This window comes from Asterias amurensis, chromosome 11, assembly GCF_032118995.1.
Source record: "Asterias amurensis chromosome 11, ASM3211899v1".
NCBI classification, from domain to species: domain Eukaryota; kingdom Metazoa; phylum Echinodermata; class Asteroidea; order Forcipulatida; family Asteriidae; genus Asterias; species Asterias amurensis.
In genome coordinates, this window is record NC_092658.1 from 887,249 (window position 1) to 909,303 (window position 22,055).

Here is a 22,055-nt window from a genome sequence, read left to right on the forward strand (position 1 = left end):
ATAGTGGAATCAGTTTTAGGAACTTGGATTTAATTTCATAGAGCTGGCTTTAGCACAAAAAATTATGATATAAAAAAAAATGTGATTTAGTTGGCTGGTAACCTTTTTATTGGAAGCATTAATTTATTGTGCTTCTAAAAAGCTGCTTTTGTGTGGTTTCAAAAGCAGTTCAGTGCTATCAAGTACATGTAGTAGTCTGCCCCTAATGACGTTACAATTGTTCAAATAAGGATGTAGGACTAGACCCAGTAACTGGGGCGCTGTGTTCCCTTTTTGGAATTTTTACATAGATAATGTCAAAATTTGAAAAACGGAATACAGCGCCCCAGTTACTGGGTCTAATGTACTTGCAGGACAATCTTTTCACCACTCATGCAAACAACACTTTGCTCGCCCACACAGTAGTACAGTAAACAATGATAACACTGCTCAGATGTAGTGCTTATGTGAATCAGAGATTTTTGACAGGTTAAAACTGAGATCCAGTAGCTTGCAGAGAAAAACCGTTACAAACGTTCTAGACTGAATTAGGGATTTAGTTTAATTTTGTTTTCCCTCACCCACATTGTAATGTTTTGTCCTTTTGTTTGGTATTTTTCTTGTGTCCTTCCAAGATTGAATTGTTGTACTCGCTTGCTCCCTCATCTTTAATTGTTCTAGCTGCCCTCGTGCCATCATAATTTCAGTCATATCAACAGTTCATTGTAGTTTAGGGCTGGGCCTGTAATTGTGTAAAAGCTTTGTTGTTTCTATTTTGCCATATTGCATTTTTGTTATATTATTTTGTTAAATTGTTTAGTTGAGGTTGAAAAGATAATAATAATACAAAATTCATGGCTCTGCTTTAATACCATTGCAATACATGTAATTGGCACCGTGAAGAAACAGGGTATTCATCACTTATTTCATAGGAAGAGCAGGGACATATTGCTTGTATTACATCAATGTTCTACATTGAACAAGGCATTCTTCACTTTAACACCTACATGTGTACATGTATGCAGAGAACTTTGGCGCTTGCCCTGCAAGTGCAAGTGAAGAATAGTTATTGCAAGCGTAGAAATTGGCAGTACAGACAGCCATGCAATTGGACCTAGATGAGTTGAGAGAAAATTCTAAGAGGTTTACTATCCACTTAAGAGTGATGTCTCAAATATCCTCTCTCTACACTCAACTCCAGCCATGTCACTGACATCGTAATGTGTGTGTTTTTCATACACACGCCTAACTCTATAGATAAACTGTACTGGATAGTGAAATATTCCAGCTGTAGATTATGCACTATACTCAAGTTGAAATAGTAGGCCTACTACACAACAAACTTGTATTGTACTAGAGAACCTGCTGAGTAGTCTCCTGTGTAAACTACACAACCGTTAATACAACAAGACAGTTGCGGACTCACCGTATAGGTCAGTGGTCAGAGAAGCCATAAAAATGACTCATAAGAGCTAATTGAAGAAAAACACCAATTAAATGTTCGTTTCCAGTGCATTTGTTCCTATATTGTTACAATAACACCGACACTTTCCTTAAAAACAAACAAAACAAAATGTACAACAATACAATGTGCAGGCGCACAGTGCAAATGTGACAAAGCTAAATCCTAAACAGGTGCTGGGCCTAATTTCATAGCTCTGCTTACTGCTGAATTCTACGATTGCGATCATCATCATTGTTCGCCAAACAGGGCAAGCACCAAATTTCTGCACTACATTGTAGCTGTGTAATATAAGCACAAAATGTGGAGTTCGCATGAGTTCACATGTAAGCACAATTCCATGGCTCTGCCAATTTCATGGCTCTGCTTACAGTAAGCAAGGAATCGATGCTTATGGAAGCAGGGAATTCTGTGCTTACAGCAGGCGTATTTCACAGGTTAGCAGGGAATTTTGGCTTCTGCGCGTGCATACTCCACGTTTCTAGGCATTATACACTTACACTACACAACAAGGCTAGCGCAGAAATCCGGCGTTTGCACGTATAAGCGGTGAATCGTGATTGTGTAAGCGCAGAATTCTGCGGTAAGCAGAGCCATGAAATTGGGCCCTGATCATGTCAGCAAGCCAAACAAGAACCTCAATGGGCCAATCAAGTAATTCACTGCAACTCATAAAATAACATCTGGCGAGACCACTAACTCACAGTCACAGCCATAAAACAAAAACATGTGTACTATACAGTACAATGCCGTTTACAGTACCACAATGCCAAGGTGCCTCCGTACTCTCCTGTGGATTCTCCAAACAAACATTATCATATTACATCTGTCAGGCAAAATATTATGGGTGAAACTGACTTCTAAATATACGTCCCACAGCTTCCACAAGCCCTGTACCATGGAGCTCTAATTCATTCATAATGAGTCATAATTGTACACTTAAAATTCATAGAACCGAGTAGAATGTATGAAACGAGATCGGGAAGGGTAGCGCATCCTGGAAATTTATGCCCTCTATTGTTCTTTAAATGTGCTTGGACATGGATTAAATTGAAATTCTGTATGCACGTTTACACTCCTACACTATGCCATGTGCATGTATGCGTAAGTTTAAGTGCATGGTGCGTCAACCACTTGTAATACACAGTACAGTACATTAAGGTACACACTACAGACAAAATGTTGCATACAAAGACCCATTGATATATGTTCACAAACCGAACGTAGTATGTCATAATTATACTTGTACTTTAAATTTGTAAGCATTTTAAAATTTGGCTTGTTGAGCAACCTGGAATTGCATAAATTTGAGCAGGGTGAGCCGTTTTCAGTCTGGAAATGGCACCTCATGTACAATGTGTGCACTCCTCGATATAATAATTTGTATGATTATGGATGTTTTGATGAAGGGGCAACGAGGCGTAACAAATCAGCCCTTCATGCTGACTTCAAAAAGTAAATTATCAAAGCAAACCAAACATGCACACTATGTGTGTAATGTAAGTAAGATCATGGAGCTACAATGTAAGAGTTTTAAAGACCTTGAACTGCTTTCTTGAAAGCGAATATGTATGAGTAACTTTCCTGGTCAAGGGCTCTTCTCCATCTTCATACGTACGTCAACAAACAAAATTAAGGAACGAAGGAACAACAAATAAACGAACGAATGAACGAACGAACGAACAAATGTGTACAGTACACACAAAGAGTTAAGTATGCACATACGATACATTAATTTCAACTTGTCCTTTCACTAGTCTGCCAGCTTTTTCTCTAGTCTACATCTCATATTTTTCATGTAAAGACCCTTTGCACAATGCGGAACGCATTTCCTAAAGCAACTTTCCATCCGCCATGACTGGGGTCAAGGTCACGCTTGTGGGGGTGCTGACACACATATTTTGCATGACTGTACAAACAACGAGTGACCTTTGGTGAAACTTTCTGATCAATTGGAGGCGCTCGTCATAGTGCCTCTAATTGATCAGAAATATTCACCAAAGGTCACTCGTTGTTTACACAGTCATGCAAAATACGTGTGTTTAGCACCTCCAAAAGTGTTACTTTGACCCCTGTCATGGTGAATGGAAAGTTGCTTTAGGAGCGTTCTGCGTTGCGCAAAGGGTCTATAGTAGGAATGCTTTTTAACATTGAACTAGCCAGCCAGACCACTTGAAGAGAATTCTGACTGGTCCTCATGTATTTTAACTGTCATTCAGCCAGCAGGATTACTGTTGCAGGTACCATGAATACTTTGCGTACTGATCAACATTACAGCAGGCCTGACGCTTCACGGAGGCAACGGAGGCGATTGCCTCCATGCCCCTGGTCATTGCCTTTGTGCCCTTTAAATGCTCTGACAGTAGAAATTTACAATTTCTTCATAGGGTGTCCTTTACCAAAGAAAACATGCCTTGGTGCCCTTGCTCTTTCAAAGAAGAAGCATGCTTGTAGGAGTAATAGCATAAAATGTATAAATGCTCTGGTCTGACATTAGAATCTGAAAATCGTGCAGTAATTTGCATGATCCATATTTCTACTCAACTAATATTATGTTTACTTAACGGAGCTCAGGCCTGATACTTCACGGAGGCAACGGAGGCAATTGCCTCCATTGCCCCTTGTCATTGCCTTGGTGCCCTTGAAATGCTCCAGTGGAAATTTACACTTTCCTCATAGGGTGCCCTTTTCCAGAGAGTAATTGCCTTGGTGCCCTTGCCCTTTCAAAAACGAAGCATACAGCCCTGGGAGCTTGACCATGTACTATACCACTTGGATTGAACGCATGGAGCATTCATTGTCAAAGAACCATTTGCATAATTAATCAACCTTAAAACCTTGATGATTTAATTGTGATGTCAATTATGCAATGGACTTAATGAGCAAATCCTTAATGTAATTATAAACCACTGTTAGTAAATAGAGGACTGTTTAAATAGAAAGCAAAGACTTTTTTTTAAAGTTAATTTTGCATCAGGGATAAAGAATATTATTTGCACAGCAATCCACTAAACCTCATTACTTAGTCTAGAGGTACGTACATAGTACCAGACTAGTCCAAACATTGCGTCCAGCGCTCATTGTTTTACCCACACAACCAACAAAGTTTTCAAAAAGGTAAATCCTGTGATTTTGTTTCATTCACAAACAATAAAGCATGAATGTTTGAATATACATTGTACACCCAAGATTTCACATGGTCTATTCTGTTATGACAGAAATAATTGAAAATTGAATGCAATGTACTGTACCACAAATGCTTTGGTGCCCTGTGGTTTTGCTCAGGTGCCCTTTGCTATAAAGTTCCAATATAAATTTAAATTTTCCATAAGTGCCCCTTGTGAAAGAATGATCACTGCTATGCCCCATCAAGGCCTGTTCATCTAAATATACCACAATGTACATTCTTAATGTTTTTTTTTAGAGCAAGAATGGTTCAAAATTTGTCGAGATAATAAAATTGCTTTGCCCTTTCAAGAGCGAAATTCAAGGCCTGATTATGTGCACAATGATTAACCCTCTATGACAGGCAATCCATGGCATTGGATGCTCAAACTGGTGAGCAGACCTATAAAACAACCACCCTTCACTGATCAATAACAAAAACTAAAACAAATAAATTGCAAATTAATACCTCTTCAACAATTCCGCTGTCAAACAAAATGACATTCAACTCCGTTGCAGTGAAATAGATCTACGTTTTCTATTTTTGTTTATATAATAAATACGGGATGTCACCAGCTTGCATGAAATAAAACAGTTTGCTGAACTTGTCACGGTATATTGATTTATTATGATTAAAACAAGATCCTGTGAATTTTATTTGATGTTTAATAACGTGCCTAAGGCAAGGCCATTTAAAGCAGTGTAGCCAATGAAAAGGGGATTGTGGTTTCACTGTAAAAACAAACGATTCTACTTTACTGTTCAATGCACAAAAACCACACAGCAATCGGTCGCTGGTGAATTCCCTACAGTAAGTAGCCTATGCCATGTACATGTATACTGAGTATTTTAGGCCTATTTAGGCTTGGTACTGTATGCATGGTATGTACGAGTTGAAACTGTTTGATGTTTTTTAGGTTACCACTTTGATGTTCAAGTTGCGATTACAAGTTTTTGCTCATGACGAATGTCCTCGAAACTCCATGGCTGTAATATTAATTATCTTGTTTCACGATCAAAATGTGTTCAAATTACTTACGTACTTGAGGTAGTCATGTGCATGTACACACAACAATGGGAGACTTTGGGACGCTAGGTGGCAGCAGACTTACAAGGTAAATTTCAATTGTTTACGTAGATCTGAGTGTGCGCACATGACCGAGAACAATGGATTTTACCTGGTAAGTCTGCTGCCACCAAGCGTCCCGAAAGTCTCCCATTAAAAATTTCAGTAGCTCAAAACAGGTCTGTCTACTGTTGTACAAATGGCTCCCTGTCTATTATTATTAGATTTTTAACACGTAGTACTCACTGGAATCCAGGATCATGTATCCTAACCATGGAGAAACCTATCCCCGGTACCCAACCTGTTTATTTTGAATGGCCACCATCTTGTGGTATCCATGCAACCATGACAAGATGTCATACAGTGAGGTCAACAGGGGTCAATCTATGTGACATGGTGAGGATTTATCATCATTGAGGTCAACACAGGGACCCTACATGCAGACATGTGCTGAGTGTGAATGAGGTGTGTAGTGATACTGCATGCTGTCACAGTGCAAGGTGGCAAGACTGGTGCACAGGAACAAAGGTCTACAGTGTAAACCAATAGTCTTTACGGACATCAATTTTAAAGTAATTACTTCTCCCTCTTTGTACCCAAACCCCAAGTCTTTGTGTACAATGCACAGTATGTATTATAAAACTGCCCTTGCTCCAAAAAGCTGAGCAGCAGATTGCCATAAATTTTCACAAATTTAAAACAAGAGTGGATTTGAACAAACAACCTCTGGATTTATGTGCCAGTGCCTACCATGGAGCTATAGTAAGCTGTAAATGTAGGTTGTGTAACCCTATGTTGGCTGTCTCCCTAAATTTTGACATGTCGGTATATTTGTTCCCAAGATTATGATGAAACATGGAAATCTGCAAGGGATTATTTAAGGGTTTTAACTTTTTATTCTCAATATTAAGATGTAAACCTCAAGGAAAACTGCTCAGAAAGTTTACCCAGTTTCCTTTACAAAAAGTAGCTTATTAGTTAAACTTTAAAATGCGCTATTTTAAAAATGTTTGTTACAACAGTTCTAACAGGTAATTTGCGGACTTATTGCTCATTGCATATTTTCATATAATTTGGCAAAGTATTCAAATGAATCTGAAATGTTCAAAAGCTAGTTTTCTCATTTTGACTGTCATGACTGTAATCAACAAAAAGCATCATTGGAAATTATTGCCAAACATGTTGATCACCTTTAATGGTATAATTACTCCATTAGTGTCTAACAAAGTCAAAGAGCTGTACTTAAGCGCTATGTAGTATGTAGATGAGTTTTTAATAATGACAAATGGGCCGTTAGCTCCTATAGCCATCTGTACTCCGACCAACTGGATGGGGAATAATATTAATGCACGGACTAAGAATCAATATCTAAATCTCATTAAGTTCACATCCCTGGATTAGGTTGCTACGTAGAAGAATAACACACACTCTGTCTCCATCTACGGAGTACAGTCAGAATACATGAGGGGTAAAATTAGATCAAATTTAGGCAGCTTAGCTAACTGGAGTATGTAGTCCATCTTTAATTGAGATAAAGACGGTCTCAACAGTAATCAAATTTTTATGCCCATAATTAAACCAATTTAATGAACAAAACCAATCAATGCGTTCAATGTAAACATGTATTTGCCAAACACTAAAAGACAACAGCTTCTCTTCACCCCATTGACCGTTGGACAAAGTCCAGTGACTCTTCCAAGCACAGTTCACTTCAAGCGGAAAACAAGAAGAAGTCAAAATCAACCTAAACCAAGCAATTAGGCCAAACCACTCCACATCAAACTTCATCTCAATCCTCTTTTTCCCCGTCAGCAATGAGGGAACCATCCAGCGTTTCATCTCAAAGTCTCCTCTGAAGGCTCAGGGGGTTTTACGGACATGTCCAATACAGCCGGTGTCCATTACACCGGTTCCACACTGTCTGTCTCCACTCCTCCCTTGTCTCCGTCTCAATGTAACCGCATCACTATATTGAGCACCTCTTTAAGATGTGACCAAGACGTGAAACGGTGGCGACAACATCCTCAACTGAGCTTTTTTTCCTCCTGTACCCCTTCTCGATCTGTGTCAGATGTTTTTAAATTAACCGCTGAGTCTTATCCACACAGAAAGTGCATGACATTTGTGTTTGTTCCTTTCTTTATTTATTGAGTAGTGATACAGGGAATTCAATACGTGCGACTACACTTCAGTACAGATGATAAAGCCATGGAGCACACCATTGTACAATGCAGAATTGATGTATCAAAATATATTCTGACATGACAAAAAAATTAGAGAAAGATGTGGATTCACAGCAAATTCATGGAAGGAAATCTTCATCTTATCACGTCAATAATGAAATACTTTCCCCTCCCCCACAGTTCAGCCCCCCCTCCAGATGAGACCCCGCCCACATCGGAAGGGGATGCAAATCAGGGGGTAATTTGTTTAGAATCCACAGAGTTCTCCCAATTTTTGGGGTCAAAACTATAGACCATTCTTGACCCAAATTTTGTGAGTTTGGCTGAAGCACTCTGAACTGAAGCAATCGGTCTAAAATGAATTTGAGGGGATTTTAAATAAAAGGTATATTGTACAATCCACTCTGGATATATAGTCCCTATTTAAACAGTTTTGGTTAATATTTCCTACCATAATGGGCCACAGCTCATGTTTATTGGCAGTTGAAAATAAAAATTGTGAGTTTGGGATTTGCTTTGTTTGTGGTCAGGTCTTCAGTTCAATCTGGAGAAATTTAACCATTTTTTGTGTCTGCCCAATTCGATAGCTTGTGGCTGATGGGGAAAACCCTTTTACTAATTCCAGAATCTTGCAAATAAAATACTGTCACCATTTTTGGCTACATTGCCAGCTGTGTGCAAATTCAAATCCGACTGTATTTTTATCAGAACAGTTTTCTGTAAAATCTTATGCACGTTCCTTGTCTGAGCATCTAAGGTACAAACACTGTGTACCTTTCATGACAAAAGCAGACTTTGCACAACGATTGGCCATGGTTTGTGTATAAACTACGGGCATATTACATGTATCATGAAGGCAGATGATTGAGTAGTATGCAAACACCAACACAGATTGCCTAAGCTCAACCAATGAGGTAGTAGGGTCAACCATGGTTCAACCCAGTCAAGGATCTTTCCCCGAAACATGTTCGGACATGAACCATGGTTCCAAAATAAGTAAACACAATATTCTGGAAAATACATTTAAAGCTTTTTTAATGTACGTGTAAACAATATCAAACAAACTCATGTACATTCAAACTGATTGCATACTGTTTTCTTCATTAATTTTTTTTAAGAAGGCATGATGGCCAAAAGTTTGCTGAAAACTAAAATATAGAGCTTCATAAATATCAAATTCCAAAAACTAAAGCTTTGTGAAATTTTGTCCTTGTTTGTGGACAAAAAGAATCACAAAAACTAAACTGAGACCACTAATCAGGACTTTGCTTGAGTTACAATTAAAGTTCATTGATGAGGTTCGGTCTTTATTTGGACTTGGGATTAATCTACAAAAATAGGAAATGTGTTGACAGATGACAAGTGATGGGATGTGTTGGTTTATATTTCAGGAGTCATCATCTCTCAAGGCTAGGTGATACCACCTGACCTGAGTTGACTGTATGATAATCACATGAGTTTGTTTATGAATTAGGTGTGTATCCTGTTGACTATTGATTCAATGGGTTTGGTCTATCTCCAAATGACACTGCTAAAAAAGACTCTCAGGTCTAAATGTGAAAGTTGCTTGTTCTATTGGTCATGTAACAATTTGAGCTTTAAAAACAACAGTGCATGATACACTACATACAAAATACATGTTGTTACCCAGGGATCGATTTTGTCCAGTAATTTTGCATAGCAGAATATTTAGACTGATTAATATGGATGCTTTTTAACACTGAACTAAACAGCCTGACCACTTGGAGAGAATCTTTGGGTATTTTATTGTAAGCGACATTCGACCAGCAGGATAGGCCTACATAATACTGTATGATATGATAATAATACACATTGCCTTTTAGAGACCGTGTACGTACAACTACAAGTACAGACAACCTTTGTTTACAAAAATAGTGACCTTGTACAGTACATGTTCTTTGTTGCACAATCAAGGGCCTAATTGTCTAATTGTGGGCCAGAAACTGCCCTGGTCACATTTTTAGGTCGTAATTTCATTATCATTTCAAGAGTTGTTACCGTGGGGAAGGGTTACAACAATATTTATACAAACTGCAGTTTACATCAAGACAGAGGAGTTAGCAAAAGCCTCAATGTTAAACCATTTAAACTAAAAATTTACTTCTTTTAACTTAGCAGACACACAAATATAAAAGCTCAACAGTTAAAAAAAAAATGGGAAAAAATTTGCATGATAATGCGATGCAGTTTGTATGGTTTGTCATTGTCGTGTTTTAATAATACATTGTACATGTTTTAATGGATGTTTTTTTACAAGGGCTAGATCCAATCTGATTGCCTACAGATGTACAATGTAGGCTACCAGAGGTGTACGCGTGTACATGTACATGTACACCCAGATACATGTCTGACCATGGTCTGACTGACTGTATCTTTCTCTCACCTCTCATTTATCATTAATCATGAATAACATCAAGTCATTTATCAGAACCAAAGCAACATTCATGACAGTCATGATCCTAGTCAAACACTGATTAATCCTGCAAGTGTGTGTGTGTGTGTTGAGGCTTCTGCACGCCGCCTAGTGGATGTTATCAGTGATGCATCCTGTGCATAGACATGATAGATTGATCTGTGAGTCTACTAATACCTGGATGTAGTAAACATTAGCCCTTTCTACAGTACACTGCATCTCTTATCCCCACGGAATACTGTCCTGGGGAGACACCGGAAGTTTTTTACCCCAATGTTACCTGGCGCACTTTCACAGTGTTCCGGTTGCACGTTTCAAGAACTCATGGGGGTTTACTGCTTACCCCTACTCCAGAGCAGGGGTGCAGGCCTGAGGGGTGGCTATTCCCCGGGTATGCCCATTTGCCAGGGTAGATCAGGGATAAAGCCATCCAATCAAAGTGGAGTGGGTCCTCTATCTAGTATTCCCATTATTAAGACATTTCCTTCTCCTTCACAAAACTTACAAGTTAAGATTTTGCAAGCATCTTCCCCGAGAACTAGTCAGAAGTACAGTATTTCCAAATGGACCAGCTGGCTAGTTCAATTTTGAAATGTATCAATAATATGAATTATGCACTACATGTAATACCAAAGCTGGTGGACTAGTGACAATAACAAGGTAATCATCACTGGTTAGTCACTGAAAAAATTAAGGGTCAACCCTGAAGACTTGTCACACCTGTGATGGGTTCTACAATTCATTTGATCATCAAGAGGGAGGCGCAACATATCTGGTTCAAACCAACTTTTGAAATAGGCAAACTGTTTTAAATGTTGAACACATGACTCTTCAATAAAACAATCATTTAAAAAGTACATTCAAAATGACAGATATTTACACTCATCAAAGAGATCAAGAACAATGACTCTTCGAAAGTGAATACCTGTCTAGTACAGTGGGGTAACCAGTAGAAGGGGGAGGGGAGGGGAGGCCTCCTTTCAAAATCCTTGTCCCCCTCTACGCCCCCCGACCCAACCTGCCAAAAAAACAAGAGAAATGCAATAAGCCTCGTGTGTCATGATTCACACACTCTGACAGCAGTACTCATCTGCAACAAGATAGATAGGCTGCACTTGGTTCAAGGGCCAAACAGATGTAAGAATCTCCCCATACAAGTTCCTCAATCCAACTTGGCTGAAAACTGAACTTGTATTTAAAATTAACACATTCTGTCACTCTGTTGTTTCCTTATTAACCTAGTTCTACTTTATTGTTATTAAAACGATGATTGTTATTATAACATGTAACCATTGATCATTTTATTTGACACTATATAAATCCAGTTATTATCATTATTATTACATAAACCTGGTGTTCTACATAATGATAATGTTTATGAATCTTGATGCATGGTATGTTTACATCAATGTTAAAATTCATGAAAATTGTTTGGAAAACCAGACTTCTGATAAAGTGGCGTCGGAATCAATGGAATACATGTACATGTAGCCCAAACACCACGGACACTCTGACTTACTTACCATTCATGGTATATGTTCCAATTGTTTCATCGTCTAACCGACCAAGAATTTCCCCTTTGCCAACATCGCTGTCACCGACCAGAAGGAACTTCAGAAGATAATCATAGGAGGTTCTACCCCTATGAGGAGTGGGTGACCCGTTCATGTTAACGGCATTGCTAGATAGATGGCCTGAGGACTGGCCAAAGTGCAGGCTTTATTCCTGTTTTATGAGGATGGTTTTGTCGTCATGAAGAGGTGTGATGTTGCTGGGAAGATGACCAAAGGACTGGCCAGAGCGAAGTCTTTGTTCTGGTGTGCAGAGGGAAGATTTATTGTCTTGTTGTAGCGAAGATGCAACGTTTTTGTTGATTCAAGTTAAATCCAATAAGTCATCTGTGAGAAGGAAAACAAAAAGATGAACTTTGGGTCCAGAATTGGTGTACAAGTTTTTAGATTGTTATTTATTGTGACATTTGTGAAAGAAAAAACAAAACAAAAACAAAAACCAAATAATGGGGTTTTGAATTTAGATGGTGGGACATCCAGACATTTGCCAAGAATGAATAAAGTGGTTAAATAGCCAAGGCATAGGAACGAGCCATCAATAAGGCAATATTGACTCACACAAAAAACTTAACAAAAACAACTTGGTTTAGTTAGCATTTGAAAACAGTGCTCCTTACAATGTTAGCAGAGTGTGACTGCGTTGTGATCATCACAGAAAAATAATAATAAACATGCTGAATCTAAGTATTCTAGTTATTCAAGATGCCATTCTTGCCTTAATCAAAAATAAGGTGTGAAAATGTGGCATTCAATACTCAAGTTCAGCACCTTTATTACAACTTCACTTCAGTTATTATGAACTAAATTAATTGGAACGGTTTGAATGGTCATGTTCTTTTTTAGGTCTACGGTTTGATCAAGTCTTCAGTTTTATATGTAAAAGTAGGTATCAAGGATTCTAGGAGTGCAAGGTATAAACTGAATTTGTAAAAAATAATCATAAGGATTCAATATAAACCATGATAAAACATTCATTGCCATTGTGTGTCAACATAAAACAACAACAGTAAATCCAATATTGTTTTTAACCAGCCAGTGCAGTAGGCATGAAATAGTCAATAAACAACGATTTGTTCATCGAAACTGGTACCAACATATCAAACACATATAAACACACTGAAAATGTCAAACTTACACTTTATTTCTGTAAGATTTTCCACGGTTATTTGTGAACTAGGTGTACTAAATCTGCTCCATAATGACTGCGAGATATGAGATATATGACCAATTCACTGCAAATCTTACCAATGAACTTTTTCAGCTAAAATTTCCGGACTCGACTGTTCTACGCTGGTACACTGCATTTTCCTCTCAGTCTCATCAATCTATTGGGTTGATGAGAACCAGTTGAAAATCTCCTGACAGTTGAGGGCGACATTTATCATGGCAGCCTCCATGGATTTGTTTACACTTACAGGGAATTTGCTCAACCTTGCAAAACAATTTATGCATGTTTTGATCGATTAAATTAGATGTTTATTATTCTATGTTATTGTTGAAGGGACCGTGTAAGTTGATGCAAGATGAGCGACGATGCCATATATGCCACGAATGATGATGCTGCAATGTGCAAACGGTAATCAACCTTAGTTTTAGTTAGTTGCGATAACATAACCCTCCTCCCGACGGCCGCCAGGCCGGAGGGTAGCCCACCTTGTTGAGTTTTTGTCAATTTTTCTTCGAAATATTTCTGAATGGTGTTTTGAGTATTGTGGCAGGTTGCATTAGAAATTGCGTACCCTCAGAATTTGTGTCATGATTTTTGAAAGTGGTAAAAATGGGGCAAATCTGGTGACTAGCTGTCGAAATTGTATGTGTTGGACCATCACCATGGTTGGACCAGATCAACCGTTTCCGCTCGAAACAAACTCGTAACCCTCCGGCCTGGCGGCCGTCAGGAGGAGGGTTACATTATCGCAACTAAGTTTTAGTATACTTAGTACTTGTCAAATTCAAATTGTTTCAATAAATAAAAACCCTTTTTGAAAAATAATAATTAATTAGGCCTACATCATCATCATCATCATCATCATCTTCCTATCTGTGCAGAAACCTCCTCTGGAGTATACTCGCACATTGGTTGAGGTGCAAACTAGCAGGTGCAGACATAAACTCAACTCAAGGCATAAAAAGATACGCATATTACTGTGCAAGTAAAAGCATTTAAGCCTTTTGTGTGGGGGATGGATAATTAACTGAAGGTGACATCGTTCAGTCTGGTCTTGAAGGCGGATGGTGTCTGGGAAGAAGGAGCCTTTCACAGTAAGTTTGTGCGGGTGGATGAAACAAGGAGTTCAATGTTATTTCCTCTGGTGGATGACTTGGCTGGGATCAGCTGGTTGTCAGGGATGTCAATGAGTTTGTTGATGACCTGGTACATCATTGAAACTTTGAAGATGGCTCGCCTATGTTGTAGAACCCTAGTTGTGATGATGGAGGGTTGCGATCAACACAACTAAACAAACCCAACACTTGACAGTTACTGTTGAATTTGTTAGAATGCTATTAATTTGTATATTAATGTTGAAATGATATTGAACACAATTTTCTCCTCTCTGTGTAAGTTTACATCCCATTTATCTTTTAAACTTGTTTTATTTTATTTTAGATTTGCAGTTAAGCAAGGATACTGGAAAGATCCCTACATCCAATTCCTTGTCAAGGCTGGAAACAGGAAAGCACCAGAAATAAACAGAGGTAGAGTGTAGTAGAGTGGACCTCAGACCTTGGCCCAGTTTTATAGAGCTGCTTCAGCAGAACATGCTGCTTAAAAAATCCCAGCTTAGCAATAATGAGCAGGATACCACCAGTCACAAGTGACATGATATTTTGGCTGGTAACCTTACTAATGAGCATAATCTTGTTGTGCTTAGCTACTTTTTGTGCTTAAGCAGCTCTATGAAATTGGGCCCAAGAATTAAACAGAGTCCACTGAGGCAATGGGCTTGATGCCCCTCCAAAAAAGTTTTGAAACACTTTAAATATTTTTAATGGCTGTGCATGTCCGTTACAAAATGAACATGGCCAAAGGTTGCTCTTTTAAAGCTGAAATTCCACACCTGTGACATGATAGTCTATATGTTGGGCGCGATCGGTCAATCTGCGCGATCAACCGATCGCGCTGCGCTATCGACCGATCGCGCTGCGCTATTGAAATATCTATTGGTCGCGCAGCAATCGGTCGATCGCGCAGCAATCGGTCGATCGCGCAACAATCGGTCGATCGCGCAACATTCGGCCGATTGTGCAGGAATGGTTTTGCGCGATCGGCCGATTGTGCAGGAATTGTTTGGCGCGATCGGCTGATGTTCAGGGGCCGAATTCACAAAGATGTAACATTGTTTGTAACTGCAAATCAATCGTAGTATGACATCACTATATAAATCACTATGGTGATACTAAAAATTTGCTATGAATTTTATTGCTTTGAGAAATTGCCCCAAGGAATAGTTTACCTGCACGATCGGTCGAACGCGCAAACCCATTCCTGCACGTTCGGTAGATCGCGCAAAACTTTTCCTGCACGATCGGTTGATCGCGCAAAACTTTTCCTGCACTATCGGTCGATCGCGCAAACCCATTCCTGCACGATCGGTAGATCGCGCAAAGCCTTTCCTGCGCGATCCGCTGATAACGGGAAAAAATACTCGTAGCGCAATCGGTCAATCGCGCAAAGATGTCATTGCGCGATCGACCGATTGTTGCGCGATCGACCGATTGTTGCGCGATCGACCGATTGCTGCGCGACCAATTGATCATAATTTGATCGTTCAATAGCGCAGCGCGATCGGTTGATCGCGCAGATTGACCGATCGCGCCCAACATATACACAAGTACAAGTGACATAATGAGTCCAACAATCACTTCTTTTAGTCCTTCAGTTAGTTGCGATAACGTAACACTCCTCCCGAGGGCCGCAAGGGAGGAGGGTTACGTTATCTCAACTATCCTTCAGTGACAATTGATTATCAGTTCAAATGTGTATGGAACTAACAGGTTAATAAATGTATTTGATTTATTATGCTTATTTATTATGCCTAGCCACCTGACTAAGCTAGTGCAGAACCAATAACTCAAACCAAGCTATCCACCGGCAAGATTAGAAAAATTTGGTAGCAAGAAATTCTTCAAGACGGCCAGGAATACCAGTATGAGGGGCCATTTCTTTAAGCTGTATAAACCTACTCTAAACAAGAACATTGGTTGTAGACAAAACTTCTTCTCCCAGAGAATCATGTATGGAACATTTTCCCACAACAAATAGTAAATGCCAAGACAGTGTCCAAGTTTAAGAAAGAGCTTGATGCCTACTGGATGAAAAATATGATAGGATATGGGGTCTCAAAGGCAGAAGCCTAATTAATAATTCTCCCATCAATCGTAAGAAAGTAAAGTAGGTAAGATTTTAATTTGTAGAATGTAATTTATACTTCCTCTAGGTTATTATGCAAGAGCGGAGGGTCTACGCCGATTGCTGAGGCAGTTTATGAATCTAACTCAATGCGCCTGTCAGATTGTTAACCTTGGGGCAGGTTTCGACACCAATTTTTGGCTTCTGAAGGTAATGTTTGAGACTTATAGGGGAAAAGTACATTGCTTTCTTTAAAGTGTTTGGTCGTGCTTGATGTGTCAAGACTCCAACAATGTGCACAATTATTGCCTTTGCCACTTTGGGTACAGATTCCCAAATAATTCTTGTGTCCCCCCTGAGAGATGATGATTTTTCTAAACCTTCCTTTAGGAGCTTCTGGAGTTATCATTTTCCTTTAAAAGTGGTTAAATATTTTTTCTTTTTTAAATGCACTGGATGCATTACTCAAAATTTACATTGGCATTAAAACTTACTTGGTAACGAGCAACGAAGAGCTATTGAGAAACGCCCCCCTTTAAAATTAAAATAGTTTTTGAGAAAGAGGTGCATACATGGTTCAAACCAAAATAGAGAAAGAGGTAATTTCTAACTAAAAATGTTAATGTGGCCTTTCTCATGCATCTGAAAGCACACAAATCTATGCAACAATGATGTTGTTCTTTCATAATCTTCCTGTAACTTTATTGACCAATTCAGCCCAAATTAAGTTTGTTATTTTATGCATATGTTGGGATACACCAAGTGAAAATACTGGTCTATGACATTTACCAATAGTGTCCATTGTCTTTAATAATAATATTAATTCGAGAAAACATATTTACAAGCACATGTACACATTAAAAATAAGAAAACAAAATAAAACAACAGTGGGGTGCCCAGGAGAGCATAAAAGTTTTTAAAAATAACTATCGTCAAAAGGCAGATGTCTCCTAAAAGGCGTATTTAAGTGCTTGGGGAAACCCCAACAAACATTCAATATCCTACAGCATTTTGACTGATGACCAAACAACACATTTACTGATGACATTTTCCAATTCAGGATGAAGGTCTGGTTGCGGATGTCTTTGTTGAGCTGGACATGAGGGCAGTAACCAGTCGCAAATGTCACATGATTAAAACTCGATCTAACCTGTTGGAACCAGTTCAAGCCAGTCATGGTGCAGACCCTGTGGTGATTGGTGAGTAATCATCAAGCTCTCTGGAACAAGTCTTTATCTCGGAATTGTTTATTTGATACTCAAGCTCAGACATGTTCTTGACGTTTATTACATGAAAGGGCAAGGCCATTTTCATTTTGTGAAGGGGAATTCCATTGGAGTCTCCAAAAGTCAATGGGAAACTTTTGAAGGGGCACCAAGGCGAAGACCAGGGGCAACAGAGGCCATGACCTCAGTAGTCTGCGTGTAATTCCAGGCCATCAATGGCCTACAATCTTATTGCATTCGGCCAGAAATGGTGGACCTTTCTCCACATGACCCCCAAGCTGATGCTCATTGTCCACAAAGCTCTTAAAGGCAAGGCTCCCCACTATATTTCTGAACTGCTTCAAGTTTACACTTCTTTAAGGAATCTTTGATCAAGTTCCATGCTTCTCCTCATTGAACCCAAGTCTCTACACTCATGGGGTGACAGGTCTTTTTCTTCAGCTCTACCAATAAATCTTCGATCTTGTCTTTGTACCACAAAATTCAAATCTCTTCTCGAAACCTATCTTATGTCACAGGTTTCAAGGGCTAATTTTGTTGTGTCTGTTTTTTCTTTGTTTTGTTTTTGTTTTGTTGTTGGTTTTACTGCGCCTTAAACACCCATCAGGTTGGATATATGCACATTACAAGTCTTATTAATATTATTATTATTATTATATTATTATTATTATTATCAAGACCTTATTACAATGTGTATTTATCATTGATATCTGTACAGAGGACGCTGAGCTTCACTCGACTCATTTTCACATCATGTGGGCAGACTTAAGAGATGTAGCACAGGTAGAAGACAAACTCAACAAAGTGGGACTAGACAAAAAGTAAGTTTGGTGGCTTAATGTTTCTCCACATGTACCTGTAGTTTACATAAGGAGAAACTATGAACAATTAAGCAAGGTCAATAACCTTTATTGATACCTCACCATGCAATCCCTTAAGAGACAGTTCTCTAAGAACTCTACCTGGCAAGTAGATACACCCATGGTAATACCACAAACCATTTATATATATATTGATACCTCACCATGCAATGCCTCAAATCCTATAAAGTCAATATTGTTATAACCCTAACCCCCAAAATAGCCATCGGCTGGATTATATCGTTGCAAGGCATACCACACTATCATATAATCTAGTTAAGATCCAAAAGTACTAAGACCTGGCAAGGAAACTTCGTAAGATTTGGCAAGTGAAAGTAGTTCCTGTCGTGGTTGGGCGCTCGGCACCATTCCGAAAGCACTGGGGAAACATCTTGAAGAAATAGGAACAAATGTGAGAATAGATCTGTTGCAGAAGGCGGCGCTATTGGGAACAGCGAGGATCCTAAGAAAGACCATTGAGATCTAAGTGGACTGATATGGTGGACTTTTAGAAGTCCACTGTTTGGTTTGGGTGTTGCCCAAACCTCAGTGTAATGTGTCCACCATACCTCAAAATGGCTTATTGGAAACTAATTCTTTTTTGTTTTGTCCACACACAGCAAGCCCACTCTGTTCTTAAGTGAATGTGTCCTGGTGTATATGCCTCCAGAAAAGTCGTCTGCTCTGATTAAGTGGGTGGCTAGCACTTACAACACTTCAATGTTCCTAAATTACGAGCAGGTTAACATGGGTGACCGCTTTGGCCAGGTCATGGTTCAGAACCTCCGCAAGCGAACTTGTGATCTGGTTGGGGTGGACGCGTGTATGAGTCTGGACACACAGGTACTTGATGTTAATATCAATTATTTTAGCATTTAAAGGAACAGGACACTATCAGTAGTTACTATAAAATAATTGTTACCAATAATAACGAGCAAAGGAGAGCTGTTGAAAGTGTAAAACATTGTGAGAAACGTCTCCCTCTAAAGTAACGTGGTTTTTGAGAAAGAGGTAATTTCTCACTCAAATAATTAAAGACTTCAGCTGAAGCCTTTCATTATGCATCTGAAAGCACACAAAGTAATGCATCAAGGGTGTTTTTTTTTATTTCTTTATTCTCTTGCAAATTCGTTTAGCAATTGAGCCCGAATTGTCACAGTTTTTGTGTGTGTGCATATGTGGGATACACCAAGTGACAATACTGGTATTTGACAATAACCAATTGTGTCCAGTGCCCTTAAAGGTGTCAAAGAGTGAATAATAAAACATTATAGTTGTCTTTATAGTAACTTACTGTATACTTGCAAGGAAGAGAGTGGTAGCACTTAAAAACTACAACAAAACTGCCTGCACTTTCGTATCATCAACTTTTACGAAAAACTCATACAAAGGCATGATGTTGGGCCCTGATCACCAACTTTCAACAGTTTCAAAATTCATTTTTTCCTAAATCTGAAACAGAAAGCGAGGTATATCTCTAACGGCTGGGAAGGTACCGAAGCCTTGGATATGATGACTGTATATCGGAACCTTCCTGGCGATGATCTGTATCGGATTGAGAGATTGGAATTTATGGATGAGACGGAACCCTTGCAGCAACTCATGGAACATTACTGTATGTCATGGGCATGGAGGGATACTCTTAAGATTGGTAAGGAGGCAGTCATAGGATTCTCCACTTACTTTGCTACATTTGTTGTTGTTGGGGGGGGGGGCAGGTTGAAGATCTTTTAAATGGTGCGAACCATCGGATGGGAGCATTTAGACTATGAAATAAATTCCAACCCATCAAGCTATTTTGAAGCTTAGAGAAGTATCTTTAAAAGGGGTTGGTAGATTTTTGTTTTTTACTCTAAAAGAATCAACTTGAGGTAGCTTGACATTTTTCATGATTTTGTAATGTTAGTTGCATAGGGGATAAATAATTGAAATTCTTTTCACCCTTACACCGATGTGTTTTAAGCACAGGCAAATCACTTAAGTGATTCCAAATGCCTCTAGCGACTGGAAAAGCTTGGTTATTCTATGACATGTAGAAATGGAAAGGTTCTGGGTTTGTATCCCACCCTAAACTCTTTGGCTCTAATAAGAGCTTTGAGAATAATATCTCAATCAAAATCCAAAAGTGATTTGTCTTTGGATTGGTTTTTGTACAGAATTTGGCAAAGTACTGAGTATATAGTGCTTAAAGGCAGTGGACACTATTGGTGATTAGCATAAAACCTTACTTGGTAATGTGTAATGGGGAGAGGTTGATAGTATAAAACATTGTGAGAAACGGCTCCCTCTGAAGTAACATTGTTTTTGAGAAAGAAGTAATTTTCCACGAATTTGATTTCGAGACCTCAGAAAGCACAAAACTTTGTGTGACATACAAGCGTGTTTTTTTCTATCATTATAATCTCGCAACTTCGATGACCAACTGAGCTCAAATTTTCACAGGTTTGTTATTTTATGTACATGTTAAGATACACCTCGTGAGAAGACTGGTCTTTGACAATTACCAAGTTTCCAGTGTCTTTAATCTGTTCTTATCAGAAAAAAGTGATTGTACCACTCGTAACCAACTTAAAATCATATAAAATCACACCAACATGAAGTAAGGAAAAATTGGTGCAACTTTTTCACACATGTATGGCGAATGGAATTTTTGTTAGCTTGACTTCAATGATTGATTGGAATTTATGTTTTTCCCACAGGGTTGGACTCCATTGGAATCAACAGGTAATGGGACCAACGCTGAAAGTTGCAAACTTTGAGGAGGAATTATTTGTGATTAACATTTAAGAAGTTTTTTGATGAGATTCATTGTTGAAAAAAACTGGTGTTTGTTCCTTGACAGTGTTCAAGTTGTTTTGACTTAATCATCAATATTATCCGATTTGATTCAGCATTCAAGTTACAGAACCAGTGAGGCTTTGAGGGTATATCACCTTGAAATCAAAACAACTTTGGAGTGTGTCATTTCTGGAGCTTTGGCGTTTTTATTTGATGCTTTGTCTACTAAATGTTCTGGTACAATTTCCTGGATATGGGGGTAGTGAGTATTCAACAGAAGTGATCAATGTACATTAAATAAGTTGAAACTTAGGATGACCTTTGACCTCTAGGTATCGGAATTTGACATCATACTTTAAATATTGACACTTGTGCTTTTGAGCAAGACAGTTAATCACGATTGCTTTGTAAAAAGTTGGGAAGGTAGTGCATTTTGCTGACCAGCCAGGCTCCTAGTGGATGGTAGCCTTGCCTACATCCTTATGGACTGTGAAAAGGGAACCCTGTTTTAAGCCCCAGGAGTAGGTTGCACAGTTAATTTTGGTCGATAGCCCAAGTTGTTTAAGTGTAGCCGTCACCTTGAAGTGACCCTCCAGCCTTGTGATGTAAAGCAATCTCTCATAAAATTGTTTGTAAATAATATATTGCATGGTGCATCAAATGCATTGTGATTGTTTAAAACAAAAAAGGATGACACCTTGTGAAATGTTAATGCTTCAGAAGTTAAGCTGAATAAATAACATGTTGATAGAGTAAGTTTTAATTTATTGACTTTTGCTTTATGAAAAAAAAGGTCAGTGGAAGTTTATAAATTGTCATTTCAAGTACAGAATAATAAATAAAAGTTGAATATACAAAAAGATGAATGCAGTCCAAGATCTAATCAATCATCACTTTGTGTCAAGTGAACTGTTGCGTACGCAGATATTTTTAAAGGGGGGGGGTAGTATTAAGATACAATAAAATGCTGTTTTAGAGAC

At 38.7% G+C, this 22,055-nt stretch overlaps 2 protein-coding genes across 2 annotated transcripts in view; one reads left to right on the forward strand and one right to left on the reverse strand.

Annotated features, from left to right (window-relative positions):
- LOC139943888 (ras-related protein Rab-40C-like) overlaps nt 1-13,132 on the reverse strand; it is a 40,408-nt gene extending 27,276 nt beyond the window's left edge. Inside the window, exons 1-2 of the mRNA XM_071940768.1 lie at nt 12,996-13,132; nt 11,813-12,187 (exon numbers count right to left, since the gene is read on the reverse strand). Of these exons, the coding sequence (XP_071796869.1) occupies nt 11,813-11,957 (145 nt within the window). The 5' untranslated portion in view covers nt 11,958-12,187; nt 12,996-13,132. The remainder of the gene's footprint in view (nt 1-11,812; nt 12,188-12,995) is intronic.
- Nucleotides 13,133-13,244: 112 nt separating this feature from the next.
- LOC139943768 (leucine carboxyl methyltransferase 1-like) lies at nt 13,245-22,013 on the forward strand. Its single transcript, XM_071940560.1, has 8 exons — nt 13,245-13,436; nt 14,469-14,557; nt 16,300-16,421; nt 17,272-17,410; nt 18,156-18,258; nt 18,918-19,140; nt 19,759-19,948; nt 20,997-22,013. Exons 1-8 carry the CDS (start codon nt 13,384-13,386, stop codon nt 21,023-21,025), a joined length of 948 nt encoding a protein of 315 aa, XP_071796661.1. The 5' UTR covers nt 13,245-13,383; the 3' UTR covers nt 21,026-22,013.
- Nucleotides 22,014-22,055: the final 42 nt, after the last annotated feature.

Coding starts and splice junctions, on each gene's coding strand:
- LOC139943768 (XM_071940560.1), top strand. CDS start 13,384: ATGAGCGACGATGCCATATATGCCACGAATGATGATGCTGCAATGTGC. Junction 17,411..18,155: donor TGCAGACCCTGTGGTGATTG/GTGAGTAATCAT, acceptor ATATCTGTACAG/AGGACGCTGAGCTTCACTCG. Junction 18,259..18,917: donor AAAGTGGGACTAGACAAAAA/GTAAGTTTGGTG, acceptor GTCCACACACAG/CAAGCCCACTCTGTTCTTAA.